We start from the raw sequence: 16,138 nt of genomic DNA, 5'->3' as shown, positions 1-16,138 counted from the left end.
GCCCTCGCTAGCCAATCAGAACCTGCTCCATGGCTAAATATGTGGTGGCTTCAAGTTGTTTAAGGTCTTTCATATATAGATTTTTTGTTATCAGGGAGAGGCTATATATCTAGCTTATAAAAATATATATTTATATATGTTTGGCTGGAATTATGCTAACCTGTTTGCAATCCCTTTAGCTTTGCTAACTAGCTTGCTGGCTAGTTACAAAGGTTAGCTGGCTAGTTAACTACAGTAGTTGGCTACTACCATCAAGTAGTTGTGTTATATTAAGCCTGTTTCCCTGTTTGCAGAATGCATACTGGCATTTGAATTTAGCACAGGAAAAGGGAATCTGGACACAATGTGGACACCGTAGACACATTTTAATGTTTGTGTGGATGCATGACGTTGTCGGAATTACATGATAAGAACTCCATGATCAGAATAGAAAAGCTGCATGAACTGTCAAGTCTAGACATGGCCTCAGAACTGACTGAAACGAATCCGTTCGTCCCCACTCAACTCTTGCTGTGCGACATAGTCCCCGTCTGTATTAGATAGAACAGATGAGCAAGTCCTTGGGGGCCGGAGTGGTGTCACACTTTTACCCCATCCCTAGCAAACACAGCTGATTAAACTAATTGCATTCTAAACTGATTTTTTTAACTTTTACTGTGAAAAGTACACACATGTTTTTTTTTTAAACATGTTTTGAGCAAAATAGTGTTTTTTTAGACAACTGCAAATCCGTGATGTTATCGGCCTCCACCCTTGCTTGAGGAACATTGAGCAGACGCTCTTATCCAGAGCGACTTAAAGGAGAAATTAGGGTTAAGGGCCTTGCTCAAGAGCACATTGGCAGATTTTTTCACCTAGTCATCTCGGGGATTTGAACCAACAACCTGGTCCAACGCTCTTAACCGCTAGGCTACCTGCCGGAAAAAGATCCAATATAAAGAGAAAGAGGGAATGTCCACTCACCGTTCTACTGCTCCCAAATATGTTTTATAAACATAATGGAACCATCCTACAGATCGCATTCACACTTTTCCAGAAATAGCAGACGGCTCCTAAATTCCATTGCATGGCAGCTGGACGTTCTCATCATCGTTCTCATCATAAAGCAACGGTGAATCATTCTAATAAGTTTGCTTGTTTTAAGTTTTAATTTGAATAAAAAAACATCTGTTTTTTTAAAACAAAATTTCTAAATAGCATGGTCAGAAGCATAATATAATAAAATCGCTAGGATAAAAAAGACAACGTATTGCTGTTGAAGCAGCCTTTGTTATAGCCTATAGGCATAAGGGTAGCCTATGGAGGGCTTGGTTTTTAATCATATGAAACGGAAAATAAGCAATTGTTACAGGAAAATTATTTCTAAATACAAGAGTCATCTCTCATTTCATGATGGGCATATGGACACATGTAGCCTACATGGAGGGGTTTTTAACGGACGTGCAAAACTGGAGCTGGCTAAGATTTATTGGTGATTAAGATTTATTTCAAAGCAGTCATAATGCAAAATGCATCATGCCGGCTGTATTTCTGTATTTTGCATACAGTGCATTCGGAACGTATTCAGACCCCTTGACTTTTTCCACATTTTGTTACATTAGAGCCTTATTCTAAAATGTATGAAATAGTTTTTCCCACCTTAATCTACACACAATACCCCATAATGACTAAGCAAAAACAGGTTTAGACATTTTTGCAAATGTATTAGAAATAAAAAACTGATATCACATTTACATAAGCATTGTTAGGTTCTAATTTTCAGAGTAAATAACTCACGGACACAAGAGAAGCTTAACCAAGTTTAATTATTCCCAAAGCGTCGATATAGCTGTAATTCAGACAAGACATTTCACACAAGCACTGATATTTAACCCTTTCACCAAAGCTGAGTCTCCTCCTACCCATCTGTACAAACATCGTTCTTTACTGCTAGGCAGGACACTAGTGATACGGGTCATAAACTTCTATTTCTCCCTTAAGGTGACCTGACCTGACCTCAACCCCCCTCTATCACCAATCCATGGCTCTCTCCCCTTATCAATGCCTGCCACATGTAACCACTTCCCTGCACTCAACACATTCCAAGCTTAGTTGCACACACTATATACCTTCCTCCTATAACCCTTAACTTCTGGTGTAGACCCTCTAAACCTTAGCACTCCATCAGTGACATGAATAAGTATATTTTCATATTCTCAGAACCCAACAGTATTCAGACCCTTTACTCAGTACTTTGTTGAAGAATTACAGCCTCGAGTCTTCTTGACTATGACGCTACAAGCTTGGCACACCTGTATTTGGGGAGTTTACTATTTGGGGAGTTTCTCCCAAGCTCTGTCAGGTTGGATGGGGAGCGTAGCTACACAGCTATTTTCGGTTCTCTCCAGAGATGTTCGATCGGGTTCAAGTCCGGGCTCTGGCTGGGCCAATCAAGGACATTCAGAAACTTGTGCTGAAGCCACTCCTGCATTGTCTTAGCTGTGTGCTTAGGGTCGTTGTCCTGTTGGAAGGTGAATCTTCGCCCCAGTCTGAGGTCCTGAACAAGTTTTGACACACTGTTTTGCAATGAAGGTCTACAGTAGCCTCAACAGCACTCTGTAGGGTAGCACTATGGTGTAGCCATAGGACAGCTAGCTTCCGTCCTTCTCTGGGTACATTGACTTCAATACAAAACCGAGGAGGCTCATGGTTCTCACCCCTTTCCATAGACTTATACAGTTAATTATGAAAACTTCTGGAGGATGTCCTCCAATCTATCAGAGTTCTTGCAGCATGAACTGACATGTTGTCCACCCAATCAAAGGATCAGAGAACTAATCTATTACTGAAAGCATAAGCTACAGCTAGCTAGCACTGCAGTGCATAACATGTGGTGAGTAGTTGACTCAAAGAGAGAGAAAGACAATAGCTGATCAGTTTTGAACCAATTCGTTTCTTCAAAAATTAAGGAGAAGCAAGTGTCATTTTCCCCCCGTTTCACTTACTTAGCTAGCAAATGCAGCTAGCTAGTTTAGCCTACTCAAACACCCTGCTCAAACAGAGGGATGCTGTGTTAGCTAGCTGGCTATGACTTTCCAACACAACACTGGAACTCTTATAAATCAAAGGTAAGCTTTTTGTTTTAGAAATGTATTGCCACCGGGGGCCGCCATTGTAAATTCTAAACTGCTTACTGACTGTACACTAACTTTACTGCATGATTGTAGCGGGTTTACTAACATGTTAGTTCTATTAGCTATGTTGACTATGATGTTACTTTAGCTAATATGGTGACAACGATGTAGACCGTGTGTAGCAGTTATGATATGAGTATTGTGAGGCCTGGTACAGGGGGAACTTCAGATGAGTCTTGTGAGGTCTGGTACAGGGAGAACTTCAGATGAATCTTGTGAGGCCTGGTACAGGGGGAACTTTAGATGAATCTTGTGAGGCCCGGTACAGGGGGAACTTTAGATGAATCTTGTGAGGCCTGGTACAGGGGGAACTTCACTTACCATTTCTACTGATCTGCGTGCCATTTATGGTTTTCATATGCACATTTTTGTTGAACAGTTTCATTCATAATAACGTCTTCTATCTCAAAATCATTGTCATGTGGTTAATCAAGATCTAAATCTAAATGAAGATTATACAAATCTAAAAGTAACTTCTATTGCCATTGCCAACTATGTAAAAATAGCCAACATAAAGCTAACCAACAAAATCTTTGCAGCCTGCAGGTAGAAAATATCCTGATAAAAATAAATACCCTATGAATCACATTGACTACGAATGGCCTGTCTGCAACGAACTTGAAACATTGTATCTGGCCATAATAACCTTTGTCTACGGTTATGGGACTGCCCTCTTCAATTCAAACCATACACTTACAATGTTCAAGTCCGGAGACTGAGATGGCCACTGCAAAATGTTGATTTTGTGGTCAATTAACCATATATTTGTGGATTTTAATGTGTGCTTGGGGTTATTGTCTTGCTGGAAGGTCTACTTCCCACCAAGTTCGGGACCCAGAACTCTGCCTCCTGGCAGAGGCGACTACATTTTTGGCTAAAATGACCTGCTACTTGGTAAAGTTCATGATGCCGTTGACCTCAGCAAGGGCCCCAAGACCAGTGGATGCAAAATACTCCCATAATGTAAAAAATCCAATGTAAAAAATCCAACACCACATTTTACAATAGGTATGAGGTACTTTTCTGCATATACAGTTGAAGTCGGAAGTTTACATACACTTAAAACAAATTTTTCAACCACTCCACAAATGTTTTGTTAACAAACTATAGTTTTGGCAAGTCAGTTAGGACATCTACTTTGTGCATGACACAAGTAATTTTTCCAACAATTGTTTACAGACAGACTTTATTTCCCTATAAAGTTCACTGTTCACAATTCCAGTGGTCAGAAGTTTACATACACTAAGTTGAGTGTGCCTTTAAACAGCTTGAAAATTCCAGAAAACTTATGGCTGGCTTTACAGCTTCTGATAGGCTAATTGACATAATTTGAGTCAATTGGAGGTGTACCTGTGGATTTATTTCAAGGCCTACCTTCAAACTCCGTGCCTCTTTGCTAGCATCATGGGAAAATCAAAATAAATCAGCCAAGACATCAGAAAAAAAGTCTGGTTCATCCTTGGGAGCAATTTCCAAACGCCTGAAGGTACACGTTCATCTATACAAACAATGTACGCAGGTATAAAACACTATGGGACCACGCAGCCGTCATACCACTCAGGAAGGAGACCCATTCTGTCTCCTGGAGATGAACGTACTTGTGCAAAAAAGTGCAAATCAATCCCAGAAGAACAGCAAAGGACCTGGTGAAGATGCTGGGGAAACAGGTACAAAGTTTCTATATCCACAGTAAAACGAGTCCTATATGACATAACCTGAAAGGCCGCTCAGCAAGGAAGAAGCCACTGCTCCAAAACCGCCGTAAAACCGCCGCAACATCTCAAGACATCAGTCAGGAAGTTAAAGCTTGGTCTCAAATGGGTCTTCCAAATGGACAATGACCCAAGCATACTTCCAAAGTTATGGCAAAATGGCTTAAGGACACAAAGTCAAGGTATTGGAGTGGCCATCACAAAGCCCTGACCTAATCCTATAGAAAATTTTGTGGCAGAACTGAAAAAGCGTGTGCGAGCAAGGAGGCCTACAAACCTGACTCAGTTACACCAGCTCTGTCAGGAGGAATGGGCCAAAATTCACCCAACTTATTGTGGGAAGCTTGTGGAAGGCTATCCGAAACATTTGACCCAAGTTAAACAATTTAAAGGCAATGCTACCAAATACTAATTGAGTATATGTAAACTTCTGACCCACTGGGAAAGTGATGAAAGAAATAAAAGCTGAAATAAATCATTCTCTCTACTATTATTCTGAAATGTCACAATCTTAAAATAATGTGGTGATCCTAACTGACCTAAAACAGGGAATGTTTACGAGGATTAAATGTCAAGAATTGTGAAAAACTGAGTTTAAATGTTTTTGGCTAAGGTGTATGTAAACTTCCGACTTCAACTGTACCTCCATTTCTCGACGCCAAACACACCACTGGTGTGCGTGGCGAAAGAGCTCTATTTTCATGTCATCTGACCATAACACCAGTTCCAATCCAAGTGCCAATACCGTTTAGTAAACTCCAGCCAGTGCTATGGTCTGCCAGGAGGCTGGAACTTGGCTGAAAGTGGATCTTCCAGCAAGACAACCCCCAGCACTCATCCAATTATAATTTTTTGGGTCAAAAATCTACCCAAAATACTCTAGTGTCAAAGTGGAAGAAAAATTATATAATTTTATTCACCGCCCTGAGTAAGTACATGTTAAACACCATTGGCAGTGTTTACAGTTGTGAGTCTTTTAGGATAAGTCTGTAAGGGCTTTGCACACCTGGGTTGTGCAATATTGGCTCATTCTTTTTTAAATTGTTCAAGCTCTGTCAAGTTGGTTGATCATTGCGAGACAGCCATTTTCAAGCAGATTTAAGTCTGAACTGTAAGTAGGCCATTTAGGAACATTCAATGTCATCTTGGTAATTAACTCCAGTGCAGATTTGGCCATGTGTTTTAGGTTATTGTCCTGCTGAAGGTGAATTTTTCTCCCATTGTCTGTTGGAAAGCAGACTGAACCAGGTTTTCGTTCTAGGATTTTGCCTGTGCTTCGCTCCATTCGGTTTATTTTTATCATGAAAAACTCCCCAGTCATTGTAGATTACAAGTATACCCATAACATGATGGAGCCACCACCATGCTTGAAAATGTGAAGAGTTGTACTCAGTCATGTGTTGTGTTTACTTTGTTTTCCGGAGAAAAACGTAGTTTCTTTGCCAATTTTGTTTTGTAGTATTACTTTAGTGTCTTGTTGCAAACAGGATGCATGTTTTGGAATATTTGTATTTTGTAAAGGCTTCTTTCTTTTCACTCTGTCATTTACGTGACTATTGTGGAGTAATTTCAATGTTGTTGATCCAATGTTGTTTTCTCCTGTCACACCCATTAATCACAATTGGTCTCATGATGAAATTCCTGAGTGGTTCCCTTCCGCTCTGGCAACTGAGTTGTATCTTTGTAGTGACTGGGTGTATTGATACAACATCCAAAGTGTAATTAATAACGTCACCATGCTCAAAAGGAGATTCAATGTTTACTTTAGTTTATTTTTTACCCATCTACCAATAGGTGCCCTTCTTTGCGAGGCATTGGAAACCTCACTGGTCTTTTTGGTTGAATCTGTGCTTGAAATTCTCACAACTTCACTGAGGGACCTTATAGATAAGTGTATGTGTGGGGTACAGAGATGAGGTAGTCATTCAAAAATAATGTTAAACACTATTATTGCACAAAGGGAGTACATGCATCTTATGTGATCTGCCAAGCAAATTTCTACTGCTTAAATTATTTAGGCTTGGCATAACAAAGTGGTTGAATACTTATTGACTCAAGACATTTCAGCTTTTCTTTTGTAATATGTAAAAAAATCTTAAAACAAAATTCCACTGACATTATGGGGTATTGTGTGTAGATCATTGAAACAAAATCTAAATTTAATCAATTTTAAATTCAGGCTGTTATGCAACAAAATGTGGAAGTCAAGGGTTGTAAATACTTTCTGAAGGCAAAAGTATTCACTGAGTGTACAAAATATTAAGGACCTGGATCTTTCCATGACAGACTGACCAGGTGAAAGCTATGATCCCTTATTGATGTCACTTGTTAAATCAAATCTAATTTTATTTGTCACATACAAGGTTAGCAGATGTTTATGCGATTGTAGCGAAATGCTTGTGCTTCTAGTTCCAACAATGCAGTAATATCTAACAAGTAATTTAACAATTCCCCAACAACTACCTAATACACACAAATCTAAAGGGGTGAATGAGAATATGTACATGTAATAGGCAAGGTGCAATAGATGGTATAAAATACAGTATATGCATGTGATATGAGATATGTAAACATGATTAAAGTGGCATTATTTAGAGTCGCATTGTATAAAGTGACTAGTGATCCATTTATTAAAGTGGCCAGTGATTGGGTCTCAATGTAGGCAGCAACCTCTCTGAGTTAGTGATTGCAGTCTGATGGCCTTGAGATAGAAGCTGTTTTTCAGTCTCTTGGTCCCAGCTTTGAGGCACCTGTACTGACCTCGCCTTCTGGATGGTAGCGGTGTGAACAGGCAATGGCTAGGGTGGTTGATGTCCTTGATGATCTTTTTGGCCTTCCTGTCACATCAGGTGCTGTAGGTGTCATGGAGGGCAGGTAGTTTGCCCCTGGTGATGCGTTGTGCAGACCGCACCACCCTCTGGAGAGCCTTGCGGTTGAGGGCGGTGCAGTTGCCATACCAGGCTGTGATACAGCCTGACAGGATGCTCTCGATTGTGCATCTGTAAAAGTTTGTCAGGGTTCTGGGTGAAAAGCCAAATTTCTTCAGCCTCCTGAGGTTGAGGAGGCGCTGTTGTGCCTTCTTCACCACACTGTCTGTGTGGGTGGACCATTTCAGTTGGTCTGTGATGTGTACGCTGAGGAACTTAACTTTCCACCTTCTCCACTGCTGTCCCTTCGATGTGGATAGGGGGGTGCTCCCTCTGCTGTTTCCTGAAGTCCATGATCATCTCCTTTGTTTTGTTGACGTTGAGTGAGAGGTTGTTTTCCTGATACCACACTCGGAGTGCCCTCACCTCCTCCCTGTCTTGTCGTTGTTGGTAATCAAGCCCACTACTGTTGTGTCGTCTGCAAACTTGATGATTGAGTTGGAGGCGTGCATGGCCACGCAGTCATGGGTGAACAGGGAGTACAGGAGGGTGCTGAGCACGCACCCTTGTGGGGCCCCAGTGTTGAGGGTCTGCAAAGTGGAGATGTTGTTTCCTACCTTCACCACCTGGGGGGCGGCCCGTCAAAGTTCAGGACCCAATTGCACAGGGCCTCCAGCTTGATGATGAGCTTGGCGGGTACTATGGTGTTAAATGCTGAGCTGTAGTCAATGAACAGCATTCTTACATAGGTATTCCTTTTGTTCAGATGGGATAGGGCAGTATGCAGTGTGATGGCGATTGCGTCGTCTGTGGACCTGTTGGGGCGGTATGCAAACTGAAGTGGGTCTAGGGTGGCCGGTAAGGTAGAGGTGATATGATCCTTGACTAGTCTCTCAAAGCACTTCATGATGACAGAAGTGAGTGCTACGGGGCGGTAGTCATTTAGTTCAGTTATCTTTGCCTTCTTGGGTACAGGAACAATGGTAGCCATCTTGAAGCATGTGGGGACAACAGACTGGGATAGGGAGCAATTGAATATGTCCGTAAACACACCAGCCAGCTGGTCTGCGCTTCAATCTCCACTTCAATCAGTGTAGATGAAGGGGAGGGGACAGGTTAAAGAAGGATTTTTAAGCCTTGAGACAATTGAGACATTGATTGTGTATGTGTGCCATTCAGAGGGTAAATGGACAAAAGATTTAAGTGCCTTTAAATGGGGTATGGTGGTAGGTGACAGGCACACCGGTTTGTGTCAATAACTGCAAAGCTGCTGGGTTTTTCACGCGTAACAGATTTGCGTGTGTATCTTGAATGGTCCACCACCCAAAGGACATCCAGCCAGCTTGACACAACTGTGGGAAGCATTGGAGTCAACATGGGCCAGCATCCCTATGGAATGCTTTCAACACTTTGTAATGTCTATGCCCCAACAAATTGAGGCTGTTCTGAGGGCAAAAGGAGGCGGTACAACTCAATATTAGGAAGGTGTTCCTAATGTTTGGTTTACTCAGTGTATATGGTAAATTGACCACAAAATCAACATTTTGCAAGGGCCATCAGTCTCCGAACTTGAACCCCATTAAAAATCTGTGGTTTGAATTGAAGATAGCAGTCCATAAGCGCAGACGAAGGACATCATGGATTTAGAAAGATTCTGTATGGAGGAAAGGTCTATGATTTGTTCTCCAATATCATAAATCATCAGTGCAGACATTTTTATTGTTATTAAATAAAAGATGTACCTTTTGATAAGAGAGATCAGGAAACCCACCCCACTCTGTTGACCTGTAGCACATATGAACAGTATTAGACTTATCACAGAAAATAAAAGGTTATCAGTACATTAGTTATATTGGATAACTATTTCACGGACTACAAAAGGAAAACCAGCCACGTCGCGGACACCGACGTCTTGCTTCTGGACAAGCTAAACACCTTCTTCGCCCGCTTTGAGGATAACACAGTGCCACCAACGCGGCCCACTTCCAAGGACTATGGGCTCTCCTCCTCCGTGGCCGACGTGAGTAAGACATTTTAGCGTGTTAACCCTCGCAAGACTGCCGGCCCAGACGGCATCCCTAGCCGCTTCCTCAGAGCATGCACAGACTAGCTGGCTGGTGTGTTAACGGGCACATTCAATCTCTCCCTATCCCAGTCTGCTGTCCCCACATGCTTCAAGATGGCCACCATTGTTCCTGTACCCAAGAAAGCAAAGGTAACTGTACTGAACTAAATGCCTATTGCCCTGTAGCACTCACTTCTGTCATCATGAAGTGCTTTGAGAGACTAGTCAAGGATCATGTCACCTCTACCTTAACTGTCACCCTAGACCCACTAAAATTTGCTTACCGCCCCAATAGATCCACAAACTATGCAATCGCCATTGCACTGCACACTGCCCTATCCCATCTGAACAAGAGGAATACCTATGTAAGAATGCTGTTCATTGACTATTGCTTAGCATGCAACACCATAGTACTCTCCTGCCAGTTGAGGACTTGTGAGGCGTCTGTTTCTCAAACTAGACACTCTAATGTACTTGTCCTCTTGCTCAGTTGTGCATTGGGGCCTCCCACTCCTCTTTCTATTCTGGTTAGAGCCAGTTTGCGCTGTTCTGTGAAGGTAGTAGTACACAGCGCTGTATGAGATCTTCAGTTTCTTGCCAATTTCTCGCATGGAATAGCCTTCATTTCTCAGAACAAGAACAGACTGACGAGTTTCAGAAGAAAGGACTTTGTTTCTGGCCATTTTGAGCCTGTAATCGAACCCACAAATGCTAATGCTCCGGATACTCAACTAGTCTAAAGGCCAGTTTAATTGCTTATTTAATCAGCACAACAGTTTTCAGCTGTGCTAACATAATTGCAAAAGGGTTTTCTAATGATCAATTAGCCTTTTAAAATTATAAACTTAGATTAGCTAACACAACGTGCCATTGGAACACAGGAGTGATGGTTGCTGATAATGGGCCTATGTACGCCTATGTAGATATTCCATTAAAGATCAGCCATTTCCAGCTACAATAGTCATTTACAACATTAACAATGTCTACACTGTATTTCTGATCAATTTGATGTTACTTCAATGGATAAAACATGTGCTTTTCTTTCAAAAACAAGGACATTTCGAAGTGACCCCAAACTTTTGTATATTTTCTTAATTCCATTCCTTTACTTAGACTTGTGTGTATTGTGTATATGTTGTGAAATTGTTAGATATTACTTGTTAGATATTACTGCACTGTTGGAGCTAGAAACACAAGCATTCCTCTACACCCGCAATAACATCTGCTAAACACGTGTATGTGACCAATAAAATATTATTTGATTTGGTGAAGTCTCACAAAAAAGGATGTACAAATGAATAGCTGAGGGAAGCCTTTCTGAAATAAACAGGCCACATCTGATTTACAAAGTAACTCATATTTTATGCAACACTGTTACACTAACCTCTATCACGATAAGTGCTGGGTTGAGGTTCCACTCCCCTCATCAACAGTGATTGGTTGGTCATCTCTCCATGTATTGTGTCCCACTGGCTTCACAAAGCTCCTGTGGCCTCCAGTGAGATGTCCTTCACTTGAGAGAGTGATTGGGGTAAAAGAGGTGGTTAGGTTAGCTACTGTCAATGCTCAACGGTATGCTGTACACTATTGACACTGTCTAGAATTGGCCAGGATGTAAGAATAAAAACATGAGCTGGCGCACACCCAGAAAAATGATTTTGTGTGGAAGTGCTAACTAACGGCTAATAAACTATCAAAATAAAGAGAGTCGCACACTCCATATATAAACTCTGGTCATTTATTAGGTAAATCACCAACGTTTCGGCATCACTGTGCCTTCTTCAGGGTCTGACACTCTTTATTTTGATAGTTTATCGGTCGACGATCTTGACAGTACTGGGACAACTGGCGAGGACACGCTATCATGCCCCCTTCAGTTCCAGTACATGTAGTTTCCGCCGCAATGCCCTGTTTTCACCCTAGCTTTGAGTTACAGTGCCTTCCGAAAGTATTCAGACCCCTTGACTTTTTCCACATTTTGTTACATTACAGCCTTATTCCAAAAATTTTATTTTATTTTTTATCCCTTCATCAATCTACACACAATACCCGATAATAACAAAGCAAAAACAGGTTTTTAGAAATTATTGCTAATTTATTAATAATATAAAACTGAAATATCACATTTACACAAGTATTCAGACCCTTTACTCAGTACTTTGTTAAAGCACCTTTGGCAGCGATTTCAGCCTTGAGTCTTCTTGGGTATAATGCTACAACCTTGGCACACTTGTATTTGGGGAGTTTCTCCCATTCCTCTCTGCAGATCCTCTCAAGCTCTGTCGGGTTGGATGGGGAGCGTAGCTGCACAGCTATTTTCAGGTCTCTCCAGAAATGGTAGATCGGGTTCAAGTCCGGGCCACTCAAGGACATTCAGAGACTTGTCCTGAAGCCACTCCTGCATTGTCTTGGCTGTGTGCTTCGGTTCATTGTCCTGTTGGAAAGTGAACTTTCACCCCAGTCTGAGGTCCTGAGCGCTCTGGAGCAGGTTTTCATCAAGGATCTCTGTACTTTGCTCCGTTCATCTTTGCCTCGAACCTCACTAGTCTCACAGTCCCTGCCACTGAAAAACATCCCCACAGCATGATTCTGCTACCATCATGCTTCACCGTAGGGATGGTGCAAGGTTTCCTCCAGACGCGCCGCTTGGCATTCAGGCCAAAGAGTTCAATCTTGGTTTCATCAGACCAGAGAATATTGAACTACACTTGTTCTAGCCTAGGTTTACTATCTCTCTAAAAAACTGTTATTAACACAAGCCTGTTAAATAATTCTAAGTTAAAGGGGTTAATAAGGGGTATGTGGTTAATTACCCTCTTATCCCAAGACACTAAACATTATAACTATAATATGTCAGATAAGGAATGATTCCCAGATATCCTCTGCGTACATCTCAAGACACACTGCTACGATTTCTCCCCATTGTGGACACTCCTATGTCTGATAAGGCTACTCAGGAAGGAGAAGCTCTTGTGACATAATTTGCAATTGAAGCTGTCCTTGGTGTGAACAGTCTGGTGCTGCTTCACATACCTTGCCTCAGCAAAGCGCTTCCCACACGTGGGGCAGGCATACGGCTTGTCCGCGTCCGTCCTAATGCTCGGCCTCCCACATTGTGACCCAATGACACCAGAGGAGGTAGAAGCAAGCGTTTTTGAGCTCCCTCCTTGACCTCTAGCCATTGTTTGGGTGTTGTTGGGATTGTGTGCTGTGTTATATGCTAGGTACCTCTTATGGTGAACGCCCATCCTGACCCTGTCTGTATTGGTGGGGTAAACCTGAGGTAAGTGAGGAAGGCTAGACCCAGGCCCAGACCTTCTATTAACCAAGTCACCAGGCATTGGACGAGGCCCTGAAGGAGAAGACAGACTTGCTGATAGACTACCACCAGGGGGGGCTCCCATCACTCGCTGTGAAGGCTGAAGCCCAGGGTGACCTGCTCTGTTCATCATGGATACTGTGGTGTTTGTATCATAGGAACAGGAGGGTCGATCTCTATCAGCCCCAGGACCTGCTTCATCCCTGCACTGAGTCTGTGAAGAGAAGGGTCTGGGCTGCAGACTGGATCCCTGATTGGAGCCTCTTTCTCTCTGATGACCACCAGGACTGAGGTTGTTCAGTCCACCTGTCCACTGGTTGTGTTCTGTGTAGTGGTTGTGGTGGAGTCTCTGTCCCTCGCGGTTGGGTACTAGTTCCGACTCGGGAAGGAAGAGTGATGGCTCCAGATCCAGGGTTTTGATCCGGGGCCAGGGTTTGTGACCACCCACCTCAGATGTCCAGTCTCTTCCGTCAGCAACACCAGACATCAGCTGGTCCTCATGGACTGCAGACTGTAAACAGAAAAGCATAAAGGTTTATATAAGAAATTCTTTGCTGTACACACAGAAACATGACATGATATTATAAAATGTTAACCACAGTCAAGTACCTAACAATATGGAGCCATTGGAGTTTACTATGAAACATTGTCCATATGTGTTGATTCAAGAATGAAATATGTTTTGGTTCGACTGAGATGAGGGAAACTCAGTCTCTGCAATAATACAAAAATAACAAAGTCAGTCAGCACAGCTATCTGTTCTCTCCCCCCGCATACAGACACATCCCAGTCCCCGCAGACCAAATCTACACCTCACCCTGCTCTCAGCCAGTCTGTTGTCATGGAGACTAAGTTTGGTTGTTGTTTTGTGTTCGACTGTCTTTTCTGGTTAACACTGTTGTTCCCCAGCCCAGAGTTGAGGACGCTGTCCCATCCACTGACCTCCACTATGTCGCCTCTGGTCCTGGCCTGCTCGGTAATGTTGTCCCCTGGGCCCTTGGCTGCACCCGTCTGGGTCTGAAAATCCAAGTCGGCCGCCCAGTCTCCTCTGTTAGCCTCCAGCCAACCACCTGCAGGAGGTTAGAAAATAGACTTTACAAAGATGGCAGAGAAAACGCTACATATGGAGTTTTTCTTTATCAATTACCTGGTCAAGTTAATTAGGGATAGGTGTTCCGCTAGCGACCCACCTCGACAACATCCGGTGAAATTGCAGAGCTCAAAATTCAAAATACAGAAATGCTCAAAATTAACATTTATAAAAGATACAAGTGTTATACATCGGCTTAAAGATTAACTTCTTGTTAATCCAGCCGCTGTGTCAGATTTCAAAAAGGCTTTACGAGGAAAGCACACCATGCAATTATCTGAGGACAGCGCCCCGCTTACAAAAGCATACAAACATTTTCAAGGCAAGTAGAGGAGTCACGAAAGTCAGAAATTGCGCTAAAATTAATCACTTACCTTTGATCATTTTCATCTGGTTGCAGTCACAAGAGTCCCTGTTACACAACAAATGTTTGTTTTGTTCGATAAAGTCCCTCTTTATATCCCAAAACTCTGTTTTGTTGGCGCGTTTTGTTCAGTAATCCACTGGCTCAAAGGCAGCACAACATGCAGACGAATACATCCTAATAGTACCGGTAAAGTTCGTTGAAACATGTCAAACGTTGTTTAGAATTAACTTTTACTGCCTCAGAAACCCGGATCCGGGAGCACCCCCCACCCCCACACACTGATTAGCATAGATAGCATAGCTTCAGAAGTAGATAGTAGCATCTAAATATCATTAAATCACAAGTCCAAGACACCAGATGAAAGATACAGATCTTGTGAATAAAGCCACCATTTCAGATTTTTAAAATGTTTTACAGGGAAGACAAAATACCAGAGATATCATAATGTAGTGAGATTGAACCGTTTATATCAATTTATCTCCGTTTAGTGCGATTCTGAGGAATTTATTTGTCGTGCACTCTGAAAGTTTGGACCACGCTTTAGGGTGTCGGTCGTTGGTGATGGACATTTCGAAGGACAGAGGACATCTATCACAAAAGACGTTTATAACATAGAAGGATACATTGCCAAGAATATGATGGAAGATCAGCTCAAAGTAAGCAATATTTAATATGATAAACCGTGTTTCTGTCGAAATATTTAAAAACGCATAAATCGCCATTTTGGTTTAGTATAGCTTCACTTGGCCAACCGTATTGAAAAGAAGGATAATTTTAAAATGTAAATCAGCGTTGCATTAAGAACTATTGGTCTTTCGATTCTGCAAACCTGTATTTTTAGTCAAGTATATGATTAGCTTTTAATTAAACTAGATCACTCTGATAGATGACGTCAAGACATATTGAGGCTTGATTTCCTAGTATTTTTCATTGTGTAACACCGGTTTTGTATGGCTAAATTGCACCTTTCGAAATAAACAAACTGTATATGTATGTTGTAAAATGATGTTACAGGAGTGTCATCGGAAGAATTCCTGAGAAGGTTAGTGAAAAATTAATATCTTTTGGCGGTGTACGTTATAGCGCTCTTTGGCTGGAATCGATGCTCTGGTAACGTTGGAACTGTAGTATGCTAACTTATCGATTTATTGTGTTTTCGCTGAAAACGCTTAGAAATCTGAATATGGTCTGAAATCACAAGAACTGGGTCTTTCCATTGCTATGCTTTGTCTATTTTTATGAAATGTTTTATGATGAGTAAATTGGTCATACACGTGCTCTATCTAGTAATTCTAGTGGATTGTGATGGTCGGTGCAATTGTAAACTGTGATTTCTACCTGAAATATGCACATTTTTTCTAACAAAAACTATCCTATACCATGAATATGTTATCAGACTGTCATCTGATGGTTTTTTTTATAGGTTATTGGCTATCAATATCTTAGTTGAGCCGAATTGGTGATAGCACCTGAAGGAGTAAGAAACTGATGGAGTTAGAAATAGTGGTGTATTTTGCTAACGTGTTTAGCTAATAGATTTACATA

At 41.8% G+C, this 16,138-nt stretch overlaps 2 protein-coding genes across 2 annotated transcripts in view; one reads left to right on the top strand and one right to left on the bottom strand.

The window, feature by feature from the left end:
• The window catches only part of LOC111958400 (uncharacterized), a 345,226-nt gene that overhangs the window by 60,287 nt on the left and 268,801 nt on the right, over positions 1–16,138 (top strand). The window lies entirely within an intron of this gene.
• LOC112067923 (uncharacterized) overlaps positions 11,257–16,138 on the bottom strand; it is a 13,756-nt gene continuing 8,874 nt past the window's right edge. The window contains exons 7-9 of the mRNA XM_070437139.1: positions 14,079–14,206; positions 11,989–13,647; positions 11,257–11,330 (exon numbers count right to left, since the gene is read on the bottom strand). Of these exons, the coding sequence (XP_070293240.1) occupies positions 12,724–13,647; positions 14,079–14,206 (1,052 nt within the window). The 3' untranslated portion in view covers positions 11,257–11,330; positions 11,989–12,723. The remainder of the gene's footprint in view (positions 11,331–11,988; positions 13,648–14,078; positions 14,207–16,138) is intronic.

The sequence above is a fragment of the Salvelinus sp. IW2-2015 genome, linkage group LG34 (assembly GCF_002910315.2).
Source record: "Salvelinus sp. IW2-2015 linkage group LG34, ASM291031v2, whole genome shotgun sequence".
Lineage (NCBI taxonomy): Eukaryota > Metazoa > Chordata > Actinopteri > Salmoniformes > Salmonidae > Salvelinus > Salvelinus sp. IW2-2015.
The sequence above is the reverse complement of the archived record's forward strand: the minus strand, read 5'-3'. Positions and strand labels throughout refer to the sequence as shown.